Genomic DNA, 21,174 nt, shown 5'->3' with positions numbered 1-21,174 from the left:
CGGTGGCTGCTGTTAGTCTAACATTAAACGGGCTAAAAAGAAAAGCTAAAGTTAAAATTGTAGAAAGGTCAGAGGTAACTTGCTTCACCTCATCGCAGCCTTTCAGAGGGTTCAATAAACCAATCATGCTTAGTGTAAGTGTTTCATTGTGAGAGGTGAATAAGGTTAGGTCGATTCAAAAATAATCCAAGGTTAGCAGGGAATTAAAACTATAAAACCTGGCATAAGGAGAATTTTTAATGTGATAGTAAAAGCAGACACAAGAGCTCAGAGTGGTGAGATACCAGTGCAGTTTATATGTTTGCAACGCCCGCTTGGTGGCGCCCCCCAGAGGCCACCCGGAGGACGGCAGCATTGTAAAAATCGTAAGGCAGCTTTATGAATTGTAAATTAGTCTGGAAAAGTAAAACATCCTTAAAGATGTCCCAAAACCTCACCTACGCCTGAAGTCGTTGTTCGCTGTCTTGCTAGCCTTCGTGCTAAGATGAACGAGTTTCGTCACGTCTCAGTATTTGTGTCCATGGAGGAGACATGTAGCCGATGAAATACCTCAGGAGAAACGGGAATTAGCAGCACCATCTCCATATCAAAGCATGAGCCACGCCTCTTCCTGGGTTTTCTATAATTATATATTTTTATGTGGTGTGATTGTGCTGATGGCATAAATTGATACCCCGCCGTTGCACCTTAAACTCCGCCATGTGACATCCTGTAATGACACGGGTTTTCAATTAAACGTGTGACCACACCTGTCACTCCCTCTGCACCAGACTATTTCTTCCCTTTCTGAGAATATCCCAACTATTTCTACCGTTTCTTCATCATTACATATGGCGTTATTTGCAAGCAGCTCCGGAGCTGCTGGCAGTGACCTGACTCTTATTTAGCTCATTTAGACGGCAGCTTTGTTTACACCCAGTTAATTATGAGCTTCCTGAATTTGTCCACCAGATTCTAATCGTTGCCTCACATCAGAAAAGCTACTCTGACTCCTGCCGAATGCAGAATTTAATGTCTGCTGCCGGAAAAGGTTATTAACCGAGCCCAGTGCCATATACTGGTGTACAGTCACTCAGACAGAGCTTTATCATGGCTGTACTCACCACAAATTTGCTGTTATCTTTATTTACACTCATGATAACAGGGAGTATAAATTGAGATTAAAGCAAATGAAGTTTATTGGAAATATTTGACTTCGGATTTGTGCTCTCCCGCCGGCGCTGCAGCCGTAATAAGGCCATGAGGGTGGGTAAAGGATCAGACCTGTCACGGAGGAAGCACCAGATAGGCTCGGGCCAAAGGAATAAGGGGCTAAGCTTGAGACTGAACATGACCTGCTGCCCGGGCTGTCAGCGAACACAGCCTGCTGAAAATCCTCAGCAGCAGTGAGGGATTTTATTTTATTATTTTCACCAGAAACCACACCGGGATGTGCCTCAGCTTGAAATGGAGAGATCTTTAATTATTTACTCCCGGGCTCGCTGTGCCTGCTTGTTGCTTTATCTTTTGGCATGTTGTTGGGTGCGAAAATGAGCCCTTCCCCCCTTCTTTTTTGGGTTGTAAATGAATTCTCCATCCCTCGTGAATACTAATGCTGAGAATTCCATGCTAAAGGATCCTACGACACCAGAAAACAAAGACAGTTTAATTTGTGTATCTCCGTGACCGGACTGTGTGCACAGAGTTCTCTAATTCAGGGCCACATTCTAAGCTAATTCCCATTTACCTGATCTTATGTGTTCTCCCCATGTCTGTGCCAGTTGTCTCCAGGTATTCTGGTAGAGAATAACGTCCCACAAGCCTGAAACATGCACATTAGTTTGATTGGAGACAACCAGGTGTCAGTGGTTCGCCGAAAATGGATGGAAGGCTTGACGATCCCAGGCACCGACAGGGAATCAAAGCATTCTAAGGAAAACGATTAAACTTCTGCTCAACCAACGGCGACGGGAAAGAGAACAACAGTCGAGCTGAGCATCACGAGAGCCTGGAAAAGGTTCCCTCGACTAAGACGGCGCCTCGTTGATGAATACGATTGCGTTCGGGCGGGTTTCGGAGTGTGAGATTGTCGGGATTATGGTCGGAACATTGCCGACATGAATCATGCCCGGTCACACGTTGGCACACGTGCCAGCATACAGATGCGTGTGGAGGATCCCTCTTCACGTCTCCCCAGCGGGCTCTCCAAAGTCAGACCATCTCAGATTTCATAATCCCACTGTTTGCATGTACGAGCATGTCCTCCAGTCAAGCATTACACCTTTCACCAGCTCTAAATGATGGTCCACACAAAGCTGTTTATATATGCATGTATGCATGTTCTAATTCGCTGAAACATGCCGAATGAAGTGTGCCGAAAAATGAGGCGGATCAAGTTTTGATTAAAAAGAAATGGATTTTGCGTCGTGGATCGATTTGAGTGAATCCGAGCGAGGTAAACGAAGGTGCTTGTTCTATATTCATCAGACATTTCTTTTTTCTTTAAAGCAATAGGAGAGAAAAGCACAGCTACACACATGCTAATGTAGCGGAAAACATTAGCCAACTACGGCGGTGGATTAAAATATTAACTATTTAGGTGTTAAAGATAAGACACTAAAGTAGTAAAGCCTATAAAGATTAGTTTGAATTGAAATTGGAGTCAGAAAAACCATTTAATACCACCCAATATAGAAATTAGCCCTAATGTATCTAAATGTATGGATGCTAAGAAAAATATATGTAATAAAGAATATTTGGTTCGTCGCTTTGGTTACTATAACGCGTTTAATTGCTCGTATCACATCCACACTCCCGCACACACGTTTGCTTTCGCGCTAGGTGGCAACGAGTAGGTGGAAAATGCTAATGTCGGAAAACAATATGGTGCGGATCAGATAACACGTATGTACATAAACACGTGCAGGTTACCACAGTACCAAATCACCGAATTCTGCTCGTATAATCTTGCCGTGATGCTGATGTACTTTAGGGAACTATTCTGGTTTTCTGCTGTTGCTCGCAGAGAAGAGGCCAAATTAATGAGATCTCGAGTCCATGCTGACCTCAAGCATGTGAAATGAGAAAGGAAGTGACAGGAAGAAGCCCAGTCGTGTTAAAATGCATCCACTGCTAATCTGCTCATGTCTGCTAAATCGTGTTGGAGAAGGAAAAAGTCATCTGAACAAACACAGCCTTATTATTTTTGATGTTACCAAAAGCTCTGTGAATAATGTGTTCCAAATTAGCAGACAAGTACAGGTTCCAATAAATAACAGTAGTAGTTACTCTGTTCTTCCACTTTGATATATACTAAAATACCTGGGTTTCCTGCTAGCTTATTAGCACAATGATGGTGCTTAATTAAGACAGAAATTGGGCCTCTGCAATTAACAAACTTCTTTTGAGAAAGTTAATGCTGCACAACTGTGCAACATGTATTATAAGGTCCTTTCAGCACAGATGTGGTCTTGACCTGTGAACCAACAGTAAGAATCTCTCAACACGCTTGCTGGCTGAACATGAACATCTTGACATGCGTTCCTCTTACCGCTCCCACATCAGCACCATCATATCTGCTGATCTCTGGCCCATGTTTGATTCTCCAGATGTCCCAACAACAGACAGCTGTCCTCTATAGATGTGTGTGTATGTGTGTGTGTGTGTGTGTGTGTGTGTGGGGGGGGGGGGGTTCCTGTCCATTGCAGCATGAACATTTTCAATGTTCTGTTGTTCTTTCTCGTCACCTGTGCAATCTTATCAGCATGCTAATGAAAACAATGTTAAGGCTGGAGATAAATTTAGAGTGTTAATTGAGTACCCAATGCGCTCAGTCTCACTCTGCATGATTTTAGAGTCTGTGACACTTAGCCTAGCATCATCATTGATACTGTTTCCTGCTCATCGTACCACCGTACATTTAGCATGAAGCTCTAAATCTCTAAACAAAGTCACTTACAATCTAAATAAAAGGATAGCTAACCATCATCAGACCAATGATTTTGATGCTGTACAGTCATGTTTGAGGCAGTAAGCTTTTCCTGTAAGCTAGCTGCATTAAAACACCCCCCACCTCCACAGGTACACTCAAGAGACTGGGATGTTCTGGCAGTTTTGTCCTGTTAATAGACGTTCATTAAAATCCAATCAAAATGTTTTGATGTGTTTTTATTTTGCGCATTTAACGAGCGCAATTAAAATGTATTCGGTGATTCGGCGCTAGCGTCTCGGCGGACGTGTCGACCACACCGGCCCAAAAAAACCCACTGATTAGTGTCAGGTTTCCAGAGTAGATTAATTTACTCTTTTTTCCTCCCACCGTACACATACAGACATTGTCTCTCTAATGAGGGGTGTTGGGATCTGGAGGAGGAGAGGAAATACAGGTGGCAGCTCTCTAATTATGTCTCTGGTGGTTAACTACATTACCCAGGTATCCCAGTCTTCTGACAGGTGGGTGGATGGACCAGAGAAGGAGTAACATGGAGATGAATGATGTGTCTTTTAAGTGATGGGTGGAAGCCACAGAAGTTCAAACTGGACCAGTGGTGGGGGGGTCTGGGGATACAGGTGTGTAACTTCAAATAGCTGTCAGACGTTGTCATTTTTTCAAATCAATTAGAGTGTTTTCCCGTCAGCAGACCAGCTTGTAAACACCTTTAATTAATCCTCCTTGGACGACGTCCACTTTGGCTGTTTTTTGCCCGCAGCCCTCAGTAATCTCCTTCGCTCCCAGGACTCCCCCATCGTTGGAGTAAACACCAGTTCGAAACTGCCACTGGAGCAGACCGAAGCATCCCTGGCATTGATGTGTGAGGAAGGAGTCGGGTCCCATCTGTTCGCTGTCCACAGGGGACGTCGGCTTGGCCGGCCAGTCTCCTCCATCGCCACCCTCCCCTCCTCTCATCTCCACTCCTCCACAACACCCAGAGAGAGGATAATGAGAACAGGGACGGGGTGCACGGAGCATCACAGAGCACGGATATGTGCCTGAACTCCTGCGTCACCAGTTCTTCCTCCCAGTATAGTCTGACCCCCAGGTAAGTGTGAGTAGCTTTTTTTTTTTTTTTCATGACACAAATAAAAGTGCACTAAATCTGTGCAATAAAAACGTGAAAACCAGGAGTGGTCGACACTGATTTGGACCTTTTGCATTTCAATTTCCAGTCAGTCCACCAAACATCTCTGTAACACCTCAGAACAATCCAAATTTGAAGAGGCAACAAACTGAGTTATTGTCTTTTTTTTTTGACGTTCATCATCCTCTCATGTTTTCATCCAATTTTCCTGCGAAGTGGGGAAGATTCTAACGTTTCAACATCGGTCACATCCAACCCCGTGTCCATGTCTGCCAGCCGTAAACGGGACATCGAGACGTTTATTTGGGCTGGTCGAGCCCGGCGCGGCCAGCAGTGATGCGGAGATCCAACGGCGTGACCAGATGCTGTGGCGTGCGCGCCACTTCCGGAGCGGAACAGATGAGCTCAGGCCTGTTCTCTGAAGACGGAGGCTCACGATTCTTTTCCGCCTTCCGGCTTTTCGCAGCATTTGTGCAGAGAATTCCCCAAATATTCGATGCTTCCTGTTTGGCTCGGCTCAATATTCATGCTTCCGGTGTTTGGGTGCCTCAATAACACACCGTGATTGAAACACGGTCCATGTGGCGAGTGAAAAACCACTAAATTTGCCACTAAATCAGGGTTATGAAGGGGGGGGGGGGTCACTGGATCCTTCTAAGGGCAGGAATACTTGTGGACAATTGAGAGTTTTGCAACTACCTGACCACCATTCCTCACTCTGACCCACACTCCCAACCATGTTTCTGAGATTCAAGAGTCCGTCAGAATCTTAGGATAGTTCGGGTGTCAGCACAGACCTACTTGGGGGGGCGCTGGGGAAAGCTTTGAGTCACCCTCCACCCCCAGTCTTCTCTGTTTCACGCTGCTCCTCCGTACCTGGTGGGGACGCCTGACTGTTTGATGTTTCTGACAGCGGTACTGAGAACACCACACCCTGCAGTTCCGGTCTGGTCTAACCACGGACCCCCCCAACCCCGCGGAAGCCTCCCGCCAATCTGCATCCTGTCACCCGCAGGGAGAAAGGTCAGTCCAGGTAACATCACGGCTCAAGAGGCGGGCGACTGGCGACGGTCACAAAGCAAACATGGCCACGGCGCAGCCACGCCCACGTTCCTGTAGCGCCCCCCCTCACAAAGACAGAGCAGAAGGTTTCATACATAAATCCACGTTTTAAAGGAACAATCAGCCCTCACAGCTCTCATTTGTCTCTCCACCTTCAGCAGATATTCTACCCTCTTGACCTTATGTGCTCCTAATCAGAACTGATAACACAATAGTGGCGCTGATCAAGGAGACACTCATGGGTTTAATCCACTCCGAGGTCCCTCTCTTCAGAGGAACACCTTCATTGGATGAAAAATGTGAGTTTTGATGAGCAATCACAGTTAAAGATGTCAAGAAGTGTCAAACCGAATACAAAAAAAAAAAAACATTTTAAGAAAAACCCAAAATTCGGCACCGTGGTCAGTTGTTTTAACAAAAGAGGTAACACTCCTGTACAGACCAGGGGCAGAGTATGGGGGTGGGGCTTTACGGGGGGGTCAAAGCCACCGTCGCCACATCTCTCCCCAAAGGAGAGGAGAGGTTTGATTCTCCCAGGGGATATGGAGACGTCAGAGTAAGAAGAGGCAGAGAAAATGAGACACCTTGAATAAATACAAACTGGAACAAGGAGACACGGCGCCCGGCCAGTACACGCCAACCTCGAGCTTCTTTATTCGCTATTAAAGTTGGCTGCGAGATGGATTTACATGCGTAGCTGCTCATCTTTCCGCCCTTTTATTAGACCACACAGGAGGGACTGTCCCTTTAATCTCCAAGTATGACCCTTATCACACCGGTCGGTTAGTGGGAAAAGGTGGAATGAACAAACATGTGACCGCTCGCTGTATAATAAAGAGGGAGGTTTTTATTGCCGTCCAACAGACGGGCTTATCGACGGCTGTCAGTTGATCCCCACTGAGGTCTGTTTAATGATCCCCTTTTGCTTATGAGCCGTCTGTCAAAATTCAATTAATCTGTCAGAGGTTATTTGGCCGACGGTTTGCGGCATCTTTAATAAAGGCGGGCCTTTGATAAGGCCTCCTTTTAATTGACAGCGAGGAAGCGATAAAGCTCATTTCCTCCTCTTTCTTCTGATGTTGCGTTCGAGGATCCTCCAGCGCCGACTGAGCCTTAAATCAAAGATTAAACCTTAGAGACCTGTGCAAATAACAGCGGGTTTATAACAAGCTCTGGTTTGAACTCCCCTCCAGGTACGGCGTGTGTGTGTGTGGGGGGGTGACTGGCATTCAATTGGAGGGGGGCAGGCAACCAATGCTGGGCCTGGTGTTCCCCTGGATGTTCTGCCTCTTGTCATGCTGGTATTCTGAGCTGACACGTCTCTTTTCCATCAAGGCAGCAAATCTGGCCCTCCTGGAGCTGTAGTCAAATGTCACCTGAACCCCCCCGCAGAACGACGCCAGCCCCGTCTCGGGTTCCACTGACAGATATTGAAGCACTTAGGTGTCGTTAAGCGTTCCAGCCCGCTTTGGGGCCTGCGGGCGGCTGCGGTGCCCCTTCTAAGATGTTACATAACATCTAAAGAGGTTATCGATAAAGAGGAGGGCTTGTTGTAGTTGCCATTTTAGTTTTAGAGTTCTAAATGTTTGAGGGGTGTCAGGTCCCACGCATGGGGGCTGATTTGTCATCCATAGAAAGAGACTGATAGAAATGAACAGCGAACTGGCGCCCTGCTGATCGGATCGGCTAGTTCTGCCTGTCCTCGCCACCAGCGTGCATGTCTCTGCGGGTGCAGCAGGCTGCCATCGCTGCGCTGGACAGCATATGAAGTAGGACAGGGGGAGAGGAACAGCCGGTGGTGGTAACACGGGAACGGCGTGAATCGCAAAGTGAGACGAAGGGCGCTGTCTTTGGGGAGCGAGAGGATCGTCCGTTCCGTACGATGAGAGCACCGGAGGGGAGGACGGGGAGCAGGACAGGTGACGATTCCAGGAGATGGAAATCAAAGTTCTTAGACTGAAGATAACGATGAAGAGCAGCAGAGAGCCGCTTAATTGAACCACGGTCTGCCGGCTCAGACACGTCCACCTCCAGCTGAGGTTGCCAAGTCCTCTTCACAGCAGGTCTAAAAGACCACAGGCTAAACAATCAATAATCAACCTATCCACAAAGTCAGAACCCGTGTGCTGATGAGTGTGCTGCACATATAAACTGCTGATGGATACGAGGATCCTGGTCTCACACCAGACTTTCCATGTCTCTGTTGCTAATATGCCTCAGGATAAAAATACACTGCCCCAATGTTTTGTTCACCTTTGCACTGCGACTCTCCCGTCCACAGAGGCTTGACTGAGCACTTGTCAGACTGCCGCTGACGGGTTAAGCAAGGCATGAGAGGTAGACCCCGCAGGTCTCAGACTGCTGCTAGGTCACATTAGTGGCCATGTCGGTTTGATTTGTATGCCAAGAAGTCAAAATAGGAAGGACTCATGTAAAATGACTGTTTCTCTTTGTCTACATTGCACTGACAGTCCTAAAAATACAGCCTAAAATGGTGTAATGGGGTTAGCTTTATACTAGCTCTGAAAGGAAGGGTTAGCACTAGTTTCTCATTAGTTTCATCAGCAGAGAGGGGAAATTAGATGTCGTAAACATCCCCCATCAGGGGTAAAACAAAACCTCTTGACGTCAGTACAAATGTGATGGAGGACGTCCCGGGTGGACAAGACATTATTAAATGAAAGAATAAAATGCCAATTGGCCAAAAGATCGTCTAATTAATCCGACTGATATTAAAAAAGATCAGAGGTTAAGCCACAAAAGTTTTCACCTTAAACTTCTGGGATCCTTTAGTTAAAGCCGTGTAGTCATTAAAGAAAATGTAATAGATGAGCTATATTTACATCAAAATGCCATCTTTGAGTTATAAGCTAGAGCTCCTCAAGTCTGTAATAAAGAGTGTTTAAAGTTTTGCCTTCATAAATGAGTGGGAGTTTCAAAAGATGGTGTGAACAGCACAAATATTGATCAAATCCCCTCTTCTCTAGATCACATAAATTTATGTAAGCGAGTTAGTAATCTGCGGCCATCTGTTTCACTTTAATTACCAACATGGAATTAATTGTTTCTGGCAATTTCTGAAGCAACTGTTGCTCTTTTGAAAAGAGGAAGTCAGAATTAAAAGCCCGTTTACAGATGGCATTACGCCGTATGTAAATAAACTTCTAAATAAGCTATAATTCAGTGATTCCAAAGGAGATTATAATGAATTTCCTTCATATTATAAATAGCAGCCGTCTGCCCCCTTGTGGTTGGCTGCAGTATAGGTCATAAGCTCCTTCTTTTTTTGTAATTGTGATTAACACTGCAACATGTGCGTGGCGTCCAGCTCACGTTGGTCAATTTGTCCAACCGCATGCTTTTTCGTAGCAGTCAGAGGCGTTGCCCGGCAACGGTGTCACATAAACACTTGTTTGGGGGCTCCTGCTGGAGACGGCGGAGTCACGTTACCTGGGGGAGCAGTTTTCTGTGGCGCCGCGGTTTGACCGCGATGACACTCTCTCAAATGCGTCACTTTCGCTTTACATCATCTTTATTTCTGAAGCTCTGTGGATTAAAAGAGCCGGTCTAGTCGGACACTGTCTGGCTTCTCTGCTCTTACTGCAGTCGCTCTCTCAAACACAGCTCCGCGGCCCTGGGGGGTCGGACTCTGGAGTGACGGCGTGTCATCACCGTCCCATATCAGTGACTCACTGAGGCCCGCGTGCCCCCGGCCTGTCACCGTCCTGTCGCTCTCTCTTCTCTGGCAGCACAACTACACTGATGTTGACCTCAGGTCAATATCGAAACATCTGTTCTTAAATCCATGTGTATTTCAAGAGTATTCATTGTACAATCAGACTAAAATGCCTAGCCTTGAAATGCTAATAAAAAGAAAACAGTTCGACCCAAAGTTGCAGGCTTGAGTTAAGAAATAAAAGCAAATTGATGAAAATGAAACTTCTGGGAGCATTAATTTATAATCCTACCAGTTTAGCTTCACCCAAAAGCTAATATGGAATCCCACGTACATAAACGTTATACGCTCTGGTAGGTAAAATCGGTTCAAACTCTGATAATGTCTGCGGTCTCCCAGGCCTTTAAACTCGGTTAAGGTTTTCCAGCCTGAGACTTTTATTAAAAACTAATGAACTCAACACTCTGTGTGCGTCCACCTTTCAGGTCAAACGCTCTTGGGACTCCCAACATCCTCTCTCTCTGCAGCCAGCGGAGCTGATGTAAATAGTCCATTCTGAAGGCGGCGAGAGCAAAGATTTAACATTTAATTTTAACGATCGATTTCTGCACAGTTTGCTGTAAAACCCCTCTTTGCCAAAGCAACATCACACCCACTTATCACTCCTCTGACGCACAGATCAATACCAGGATACCTTCTCGAGGAGTGAGGTCGATAGCTAACAAAAGTTATCCACTGGATTATTTCTTTAAAACTGTGATCCTTACTGCCGTATGAGTGCTGCTGTTGTGTAATAAGAAGGCGAACCATCTGGGTAAGAGAACAGGCGTGGATTTATCTATCTACATTTAAGTTTTTCTGTATATTTTACATCTTTTTCTTCTCCCTTTATCATTGGTAGCCAGCATTCCCTTTTCTTGAGACTACCTTGACCTTTGTTCTGTAGACTTTCCACTGCATTTGTATGCTCCGGCTCAAACCGCCTCAAACTGGAAACCAGATGAATCAAAACCCAAACAGGCGGGCGCACTCGCCGAGCAGCTCGTGCGGAGTATATTGGCGTTTAGGCCGCTGCATATGCTCTAGCTAATTTAACAAAGCGGCGCGAGGAGAGGGCGTTAGCGTGACCATATTTAATTTGTAGCAGAGCAGTCAAAGTCGAAAATGTAATAAACTCAATGAGATGAGAACGAGAGGAAGAGTGTGGTCTTAATCTCTGGGACGGACTAGTAAGAAGCCGGTGGTGGATTCGCAAAAATCTTTCCTCTAATAAAGAAAAGCTTTATGCTCCGCCAACAAAGGTTGATTTCCCGTCTGCTGCCGTCCACCTGTCAGCCATTTTGACACCTGCAGCTACACCGTAAAAACCCCTCAATCCGTCTCCTTTAGCGACTATTTTGGAGCGTCTTGTTCACTCTGACACCTTTTCCTTGTCTCACTGACACATGCTGCTTTCTGACGGACAAGAAACGGGAGGCATCCCGAGAATGAATATGGATGGGCCTGTCCATCTGTCCATCTGCCATTAGGACGCCCTGAAAACCCACCTCTGACAGCGCTCGGCGGGAGCCCGAAGACAATCAGAAAAGGAGCTAGATGTGATTGAGGCTCTACACATTTTTCCCAGAGGAAGATCAGTCACACCGTCGAGGGCCGGCTTCATTAATGCTCCTCTTACAGCTGAGTCACGGGTGTGAAATTTCAAATGTTAGCGTTGAGATTCTCGTCGGACACCAGCTGTCAAAAGTGAGCGGACACAGGTTTGGGTGGCTCGAGAAGGGAGACGGATTGCATTCAACGCTGTGGATGCAATCATATTCATGTCTTAGATGGCATGCACGGTGATGGAGACGGTGCTTATCCCAGCATGCACTGGGCAGCATCCTTCATAAGATGCATGAATATTTTCGGTCCGAGCAGGAACCTGAACCTGTCACTTCTCACTGTCAGTGAACTGCAGATTTAACATATTTTTCTGAGAACCAGCATCGGCCACCAGGGGGCGTTTGGTGGAACATAATCACGCAGTTAGCAACGTATTGATCATCAAAGCACACACGGAAACAGCTGAATCAGCCAGTTGAAGCAGGATATTGTGTATTTTCTTGGTTAGATGGCAGCATGTCTAGCACAACAAGGTTTAGCAATAATCAGTCACATCAGTTAATGTTGATGTTGTTTAGGCATCTACATGCACAGTGATAACTTTTACCTCGCTATGATAGCATAAAAACCCAAATCCATTGAGTTTGAAAAGTTAAAAATGCTAATTACCTACGATAAAACAGTGGAAATCCACACGTAATGTTTAATTTGACATTTTCTTCTCGCACTCGATACACTCAAACCTTGAAAGACGCTATTATATAATGAATATTCTATAGATATTGTGGACAGAGAAGTAACGCCCACTCGTGTACGCTCGGCAGAGAGTCTGTCATCAGGAGGTCTGACCTTCTCAGAACATTTTGTATACAATCTCCAGTTTTCTTTTATCGGATGTTATGCAACTCAGCGAACCATAAATATGGACCAGATTCTGTGGCAGCGTTTTACCTCTGTGGAGCCAAAGAGTCAGATCTGGGAGCTGTGGCGTGTCTTTTAAGATGATCATCTCTGTAATGTGTCTCAATTTAGCTCTGAAACACGCCCGTCTCACTTTCATATGTATATTTAATAGCAGCCAGATATATCTTCTCCCCTGGGTGATTTAGGAATTTATTAAAGTGCACAGAACTTATGTGGTCGGCAGCTACGTCCTCTTAAATTCATTTAAGATATTCCGGAAAGCGTTTGCTTTGATTCCTCTCATTCAGAAATATATTGGCCAACGAATCCTTTGAAGTGATGAAATCATCACTTGAATACGTATCAGATGAAAATCAAAGCTCACTATGTTGTAAAAATCTGGAATAATAGCTGCATTCATGCCGATCGTCAACACATTGTTCATTTTGTTGCTGAAACTATCAGCCATTTAACACTGTAAGCACATCTTATACATGTCAGCGTCTGTGGTAATAATGTATAATCTTGGGAATTGTTCCTGCAGCTGCATGCTCACTTTAGATCTCATGTTCTCCCCAAAATGAAGTGACTGTGTGGCCGCTCGGTGGCCGTTGCTCAATGGCGGCGTAGACAAGTTAAAGAATCAAGGCGGCGCCTCTTCATAATTACCCCTCTCGTTCCTGCCCCGGCCTCCCGTGGGAGATCTGGCCGCCATGGCTGCCAGTTTCACTTGGCGCTGAAATCTTTTCCTTGAGTTAAAATGTTCCTTTAATTGATAGAACTGTAAAAAGATTTGTTTTTAATTCTAAAGAAGTGGATTAACAATCTTGTTGTTCTGACCGTCACATTCCATTAACCCCAGCTGAACATGATAAAAGGGACGCTACTGGTTAGCGTCATCCACCAGTCTGCCTGGAAACAGGATTGAATTTCTCTCTGTTTTCGGTAATATTTCAATGGCGATGTCGTTTACAGGCACAAACGCTTTCCAGTGAGCAGAAATCGACCCTCTTAGCGGTTGCTGGTCGAGGAAGAGAGAAATATTGCAGCACATTAGCAGGAGCTGTGATGCATGGCTGCTCTCAGACCTCCATCTCCTCCACAACCACAAACGCCAACGTCAGATCAGCTGACTGGGCCGTAACCGGTCGCCCTCCCGCCCCAGGCGAGATTTTGCAGTGATTTAAAGCGTGAAGAAAAAAAAAATCCAACTCCGACAACCTCAGTGGGCGGCGGAGCTGCAGGAAGACCAAATGACTAAGTTTTCACTCACGGTGCTTCACCTCCAGTTTGACAGGAAGCGCTTTGTCTTCCAGGAGTCTGGCAGCGTTGATGGCTGCAGTGACATCATGTTGTGGTGCATTGTGGGCTTTTAACGACGCTATATTGAGTGAGAACGTATCAGGGTTTAATTTATGTTTCAGTTTAGCAAGGGAGAGAAAATACAGGCATGACGACTTCTTCTCAGGAATAAACGGGTCATTTTTCCAGATTAATGCTGAACAGCCACATGACGTGACGCGAGTTTGGAACATTTACTGAAAATATTATTTACTCACAACACAACGTGCAACAGCAGAAACCTCTTTAAACATGAAATCTTGGGGGGGGGGGGGGACATGGGCTGAGAAGCCCCAGTGCAGACTAAACATGGAAGGTGTTCCAGCAGTCGAGGAAGGTGCCAGAACACCTTCAGAGCACTACCTGGGTACCCTTGAGCAAGGGACCAAACCCAGAAATGCTCATAAAGGGCAACTCATCCAGGGAAGGAACCTGCCTGCATCCTCCTGTGTCCCCAAAAGGGATAAAGCGGTTAAGGAGACTGTGGCGGGCACATGGTTGTCCCCCACCCAGGAGGATCATGGGCTGGGGTGCGCGTTTGGCACCCTGAAGTTTTGGAGCACTTTTGTGTGAGTTTCATTCTCGCCGGCGTTCCAGAAGTAAACTGTTGTGTCATTTTTCTCCACTTATTTTGGCTACAGGGACGGCAAAACTTGAGCTCCAGCTGTGCTACCGATACGCAGGCATTTATAAGGCATTTATCCGAGTGGTAGACGCGACTCCGTAGGTGGATTTTTTGCATTTTTGACTTTGCAAGAGAGCCAACGTCAACGAGGAGCCGGCGACGTCCGCGTGCGTCATCTGGTCGATTGGATTCTTTCAGCGCTTTTTTATACTATATTATGTGAAATTCAGGGATGAGTGTCGAGGCTTTCATTCGATAGAAGCGCAGACAATGGCGAGAAGTCCTTGGCAGCCTGACTGGTGGAGGCTTCACCATCACCATCGTATTGAGATGGCTCGCGGTTGATAATAGCAACATTTTAATCAAGGCTAGGTATCAAAAGGACCTCTCCTCCTCCAGCTTTGAATGGAAAAAAAATTTGTTTATAGAACTAACTTTTCCTGCGTCAACACGAAGAAAAGTGTGTGTATCTCATTTAACATTTACACCAACCTTTTAATACCAAGAAAATACATGTTATTCATTTAAAAACATCAATAATTTTCATTTATTCAGCCACCTCCACACTCCTGGAGGTCGCCTGGGCAACGTCACGGCGCCATTCTGTCTGCTTCAGACTGGTCAGACTGGGAGGAATGGGGTTGTTTGATGAGGACAGAGCTGACAGGGTAATGTGTAAATGATCCTGCCAGAGTCACAGACCGACTTCATTAGCTGATGTATGCCGTGCCGCCGCCACCATAACTCACTTCCCACCTGGCCGTAAAGACAAAGGCAGCCTTGCTTGTCGCAACATGAGCGTGCTTCTCTCCGGAGACCACAGCACCACTAAAGAGGCCTCACCCACTGGGGAAAGGTGGGTTAACTGCTGGGTGACCGGGGAACCAAGGGGCTTAACTGTTTAATTAAGATTGGATTTGAAATTCATCAAAAATAAAAGGCCTTTGATCATCGCGGAGACACGTACCGAGCCAAAAAATAACCCGATAGCAAGAAAACCCGATAGCGCAAGTGTTGTTTGCTGCTGCGCTGTGGGAAGCCTGAATCAGAGCCTCGTAGAAATGCTCTTTCATCTCTCCAAACACACCATGGCTGCCTTTAAAATCTAATCCGACCTACAAAGAGAAAAAAGGGAATCAAAGCGCCACCACGCACGAGGAGAAGACATGAAGAAAACAACTGGCAGAGGAGAAGTTTTAATCCCTGTTAAGTACATTTAAAATCATCACAAACGCGCATCTCCGACATCTTCTGGTGAGCTCAATATTCCCGTGGATCCGTCACCATCATCCGTCCGTGTCACAGTAAAGTAGCTTGCGTGCTGAAATTTGAGCACTTCGTTGCCCCAGCTGGTCCACCCAGGCAGGAGACTCCTGGCGAACAGCTCCAGGCACGTGGGTTCGCTTCCAACGTAGGGCTTCAGCACATCTGGAGGACCAGGAAGAGATGAAGAGGGGTGACCACAGATGGCGTCAGTAAACATCAACCTCCTTGTGGCTGGACGCCGTTTGGATTTCACAGCTCGGAACACAGTCAGTCTCCATCGCTAACAGTTAGGAAGTTAGGAAATAACCCCTTAACCCTCAACACATCCGCCACCCATGAGAGGGAGCTGGATGGCGTCAGCATTCTCTGCTAGTACATACGTGTTATTAGTCTTTGGTGCTGCCATTATGACTTCATGCTACTAGCATAGCAGACACGGCTGATCTCAACAGACCCACAAACCCTGCAGTGGGGAAAAAAGGTGGACGAACAGCACGAAGGTCATAAGAGGCCTCTGGGCTTTAGTGATTTATGTATTAGTTGCAGCAATTCTGCATATTTTCCTATTAAGAGAGAAGGTAGGTGGTTTTCCGTGATCCGCGACCAAGGTGAACCGAAGAACGTCTTCTCAAGGTCTGGCACGAAGGCGTCATCACGGGAAAGGCGTTATGACGATTCCGATCTGCCCGAAATGCTTTGATAAAGGCAGGACTGTGGACACACCAGCAGAGAGATAATAAATTCTTGCTCTGCGGATGTAAATCGGGCACCGTTTCAGCTCCTTTCTGACTGTAATCTAATAAATTTTGGAGAGGATTTCTTACTCCGTTCCTTCGCTTGTCAGGCTGTAGGCGGCTGAGCGCAGCCTTGGCCACCTGCCCACATCCTTCACGCCACTGCGCAGAGTTTCTGCGCGTACCCTGGCGATGACCTTAAGTCTACACGCAACGATATTCCAGGACCAGCACGCCTGACAAAAGCGGCTGACTTCCCACGCCTCCGTGCTGCTGGCGCGCGCTCAAACCGATCCCTCCGAGATCGGGGAACTAATGAGCAAGAGGAACTGATCATCAGTCTGACCCAGCCTGCATGATTGGTGCGTCCCGCCACCCACTCCCTCTTCCTTTGCAAGTCACAGTGAGGAAAAGGCCAAACACGCTGCTCTCTCTCCGCCCCGTTCACTCAAAAGTTCAATGGGAGGAAAGCTAATTATCCTTTATAACTTTTGGACATGGGACATCAGAAACTTCTGAGACTAAGGTAGAGGAGGATACTTCACTGTTCTCTTCACAGAACATATTCAGCCTTACATTTCCTGCCCTAGAGCAGCAGATTGAGGGTGTTCAACCCCTCAAGGGGCAGCTAAATATTGTTTCAGCTCAAAACATTCCTTACAGTGCATCCCTGATCCTAATTGTACTGTAAATAGAGGGCTACACATGATCACATGCCCCTCAGAGGGTTCACAAATGAGACTAAATGAGTCATGAGACTGAGGCACAGTGGCAGAAGCCATCTGTCAAACCAATGATAAATGATGGACCTTCGGAGGTAAAAATGCAGCGAGCTTTGATTTCAGGGTTTTAACTAGGTGGAATGCGCACCATCCAGTTCCAGCAGATACCACCCGTGAATTTGTATTGAACGGCACGACTGAACACTCGACACACAGATGTAAAGGTCATCACATTGGCGGCATGAAAAATAAGGATTTTTCCTCCTAAAACCTGACAAGAACAAAGTTCAGGACTAGTCAGAGTTCCTAGGTTAGATCCATTCACAGTAGTAAGCGCTGATTACCAGATACACACTGATGAAAACTGTCAATTAAACATCCTGACAGAGACATTAATCACCACGACCAACCTAATGAACACTTCCTTTATATTGTCAAAGAGAGTCCTTATTAATAAAAATGCCTTTTTCTATTGAGGCAAGCATCTTTTTTCGCCCAGCCTGACCATCTGGCCGGGGTGTTTTGTCTCTCTAGCAGTGTCCCTTATCTCTCCATAGTAACCAAGAATGTCAGCGATAGGAGTCCCTTCTGAGGGTGTGACACAAGTGGGTCAGGGCTTCTCAATCTCACAGGCCTGCGGCGTTACAACACGCAGGCTGCCCGCCGGCTGCAGCGGACGTGCGGCGCATGACTTGAACTGAATGAGACGATGGAAGCGCAGGACGCTGAAGGATGTCTGGTGGTTCCTATCTGATGCAGGACTGAAGCCCCGAGGTGCGATATTACCACCTCAAATTGTTTGGAAGCTGTTGGACGAAGTCCTGATAATATCTTAGCAATCTGAAACTGCTACGCACAGATTTAGGGTGCACACATTTAATAAGTCAATCAAATGTTCTTTTACGATTCTGACCTCAGATTAGACCGTCTTGTGGATGTAAACTAATAAGACTTTGAATTACTTGGAGATTTTAACACAGCCTGGCTCCCAATTTACTTAATCGCCTAGTTATTATCGCAGCTCTGCGATGACATCGTGACGTCTAAATCAAGGTATTGCAATAATGTCCAGCCACTTCCATGTGGGGGAGGCTTTTCTGTACTCCTGAAAGGGCACCGGCATTCACACTCTGTGCTGCACAATAAATCACATTCCCTTGAGAGGAAAGAGATGACGTCAAGCCCCTCACAGCCCCTGCATATTTATTCTCAAGGTTTTAAGTTTGACGCAAGTAGCAAAATCGGTGGAGTTGCCACACCTTAATCTGTGCAAACCGGGGCAGACCTGTGCAACAAATGAAACCTGTCATGAGTTTAATAGAGGTTCTCCTGAGGTGTCTCTTCTAGGTAATCAAACATAAGCACATACGAACCCCTGGCAGCATGATTTAAAGAAAATTCTACCGTAATTTAAACTAAAACTTTTGTTTGCAGATTTAATATGAATAAATTTCACGTGTAAAGGGAGATACCAATCAGTGATGTGACAGCACTGCCCTCTGGTGGCGCAATAAAACACAGCAGGAACACCGACCTGTGAGTGAGGGTTTCTGGGAGTGGAGCGCTGATGGGACACTGACAATCAGACGCTGATCCTCCACGGGAACTTCTGATGTCTCTAAAGATCTACAAGCGGTGAAACATGTCAAGGAACAAAATCTTACCTACATAGCAAATGAAGCCTCTAAGTGGGACTATCTTTACCTTGTATTTTCAGGCGAGCAACGATATCGGCCCAAAACCAGCACTTCGTAAGGCTTTTTATGAGGTGAATCGAGTGGAAAAACAAACTGTCCAGATGTCGTGACCTGAGGGGTAGGAAGGAAGTCCTTGTAAATTTAGATTTCCCTTTGATGAGAAGTTGTGTATTTCTATATGTATAAAATAAAGATTCTGTACCTTGACCCAAAACCACTGAGCCACGACTTGCACTCCCCAGTGAGGATACAGCTCATCACAAATGAATCGCAGGTGGCTGGAGCGGTTTGTGACCCAGGTAACCACCAAACAGTTGGGACAAGCCAATAGAGGTATTGGGAGGCGTTTCAGCTGGGTTGAGGGCAAAAAACTATATCTTCATTGGGAAGACAGACAAAAGAAGATGGCATGTAAACATGACCTGAAGCTTCAGAGAAATCATAACACACTGGGCCTAACCTTACAAATAGCTGACATGTTTCAGATATAATGAGTTTTTAATATTTTTCCCAATCTAAAACGCAATGAAAGGATTTTTCCGTTGTGGTAATCAAGTGACTTCGCCGCGCCTACATAACAACTTCACTTGCCTGCGGCTCCTCTTCACAGACTTGTTTTCCCATGGTGGATCCATAACGATTAAATCAAACCTCCTTCCATCTGTGTGAGAAACAGCAGCATGGTGAGACAACACACACCAGCACGCTTCAGTTCAGTTGTCAATATGTACGTTAAGATTTTGGGGTTTTTATACTTACAGTCAACAAGAGGCCGTATCCTTGTGAAATCCGATAGCAGGAAAGCTGTGTTGGGTGGGATTATGTACTCTTCTCCCATCAGTGAAACCACTGAGCCCTGGTCCTTGGCATTTTCTGTTACCAGGGAGAACAAATCCACATGAGATGTGTCTCCATATCCTTTCGTGAGTGGCTGGGAATGCTCCCCCTGCTCCTCCGCTAAAGGAAGCTCTTTAGCCATGTCGCACAGCGCAGCCAGGTTGCACTCCTGGGATGGAAGCGGCTCTTCTGTGGGGTCTGTGAGCCCATTCAAATAACCCAGAGCCTGGGCAGCGCTCACAAGGGCCTTGGTTCCATCCAGGATCACAGACCTAATCTGGATCCACATATAAAGCAGAGAGTAATACATTGTGGCTCAAATCTACCTTTTCCCCTTTAGCCAGCCTACCTTAAGGTGAAAAGCCTGGGAATCGACTTCGCCTTGATTTCGATCACCGTTTTTTCGTTTCCTTTTCTGAAAACCACATTAACACTGAATGAGGCACAAACAGGAATTCAGCTTCTAGCTGAGATGATAGCAAATTGATTAACTGATACAGGTAACACAAACTCAAACGGGGAAATCATGTTATGCATGAATACATACTAGGTAAAAGTAGCTTTTATTCAGTTAGAAGATGTACATGTTTCAGCCAATTGTTCTGTTTGCACTGTTTTTGCACTAAATATTTGAACACAGTTGTAAGCTTCCAAAACAATGTTTTAAAGATAATGGAGAATACTGGGTTAAGGGTGGCTCTAGAAGTATCCCTGTTAGGATGCCAGTTTTACCTTTGGTAGTTTGTCTGTTTTCTGCAACACATCCGTGTTTCCTCCATTAGCGGCAGCACTACTATTCACACTGCCGTAACTTTTATATACATTGAAACATTGCTTTTTAAAATGACAGCTGACAGATGTTTGTTTGTGATCTTTGAATCGGATGCAACGTGAACATCCCCGATCAATGAGTGATCCTGCATCCAAAACCCAGCCTTCGGTGTTCTGAGCCACCACCGACATCATAAACTCGTCAGTTTTCTGTGTGCTGATCTGACAACGGGACCATATCGCGCTAAACAGCTACGAGTCCACTCATAAAAGCGATTTTTTAAAAATTAAAATAACTGTCCAAAGTGGACATTCACGTCGCTTCTTGCAGCACTTCCGCTTTCTTTAGCGCGGAAGTGAGGCCGGATGTGACGCAGCAAAGGCGCGCGGGGAAAGAGATTGAAGCGGTTTGTGTTTACTGTCGCTATAGCAACGAGGACAGAAAGAAAGAGTGACAGAAATGAATTCTCTAACGTCACTATTCTGTCAGGGATTATTAAACAACAACAAAACATCACAAACTTTAGGATTTATTTTTTTTACGTGCAATGTGCTACATTATCAAGAACAATATTGATGGGTGACGGACAACTAAATGATAGTTGATCGAAATAAAACATCTCAAAACGCCTCAATTGGATATTCAGCTAAATTTTAATTGGATGCAATCTTTTAGTGTTTTTCCCACAAATTTCCGATAATACCGTGCAGTAATATTGCAGAATAAAGCCAACAACCATTCGCGTAACCTTCCAGGGAATAATTGCAGCCAACATTAACAGTGAGCACATATTCCCTCATAAAATTGGTGTCTCAGGACATCACTTAAAACAACAGGTTGTTAATTTTAATAAATGGAAAATCTTGTAGAAACGCAC

At 45.7% G+C, this 21,174-nt stretch overlaps 1 protein-coding gene across 1 annotated transcript; it reads right to left on the bottom strand.

The window, feature by feature from the left end:
• Positions 1-14,743: 14,743 nt before the first annotated feature.
• mettl4 (methyltransferase 4, N6-adenosine) lies at positions 14,744-20,659 on the bottom strand. Its single transcript, XM_057012567.1, has 9 exons — positions 20,258-20,659; positions 19,875-19,940; positions 19,448-19,802; positions 19,280-19,349; positions 18,891-19,065; positions 18,696-18,799; positions 18,526-18,617; positions 15,484-15,697; positions 14,744-15,384 (listed from the first exon to the last, which is right to left on the bottom strand). The coding sequence occupies exons 1-8, from the start codon at positions 20,489-20,491 to the stop codon at positions 15,495-15,497; spliced, it is 1,299 nt and encodes a 432-aa protein (XP_056868547.1). The 5' UTR covers positions 20,492-20,659; the 3' UTR covers positions 14,744-15,384; positions 15,484-15,494.
• Between the last annotated feature and the right edge of the window lie 515 nt (positions 20,660-21,174).

Source organism: Takifugu flavidus, chromosome 17, assembly GCF_003711565.1.
Source record: "Takifugu flavidus isolate HTHZ2018 chromosome 17, ASM371156v2, whole genome shotgun sequence".
NCBI lineage: Eukaryota > Metazoa > Chordata > Actinopteri > Tetraodontiformes > Tetraodontidae > Takifugu > Takifugu flavidus.
This window is presented reverse-complemented; position numbering and strand designations above follow the sequence as displayed.

Bases quoted from the DNA above. Each gene is read 5' to 3' on its own strand.
- mettl4 (XM_057012567.1), bottom strand. From the start codon at position 20,491: ATGATGTCGGTGGTGGCTCAGAACACCGAAGGCTGGGTTTTGGATGCA. The intron at 19,941-20,257 runs GTAAAACTGGCA...TGTGGTTTTCAG, and splicing joins AAACAGACAAACTACCAAAG to AAAAGGAAACGAAAAAACGG. The intron at 18,618-18,695 runs GTAAAGATAGTC...CACCGCTTGTAG, and splicing joins TGCTCGCCTGAAAATACAAG to ATCTTTAGAGACATCAGAAG.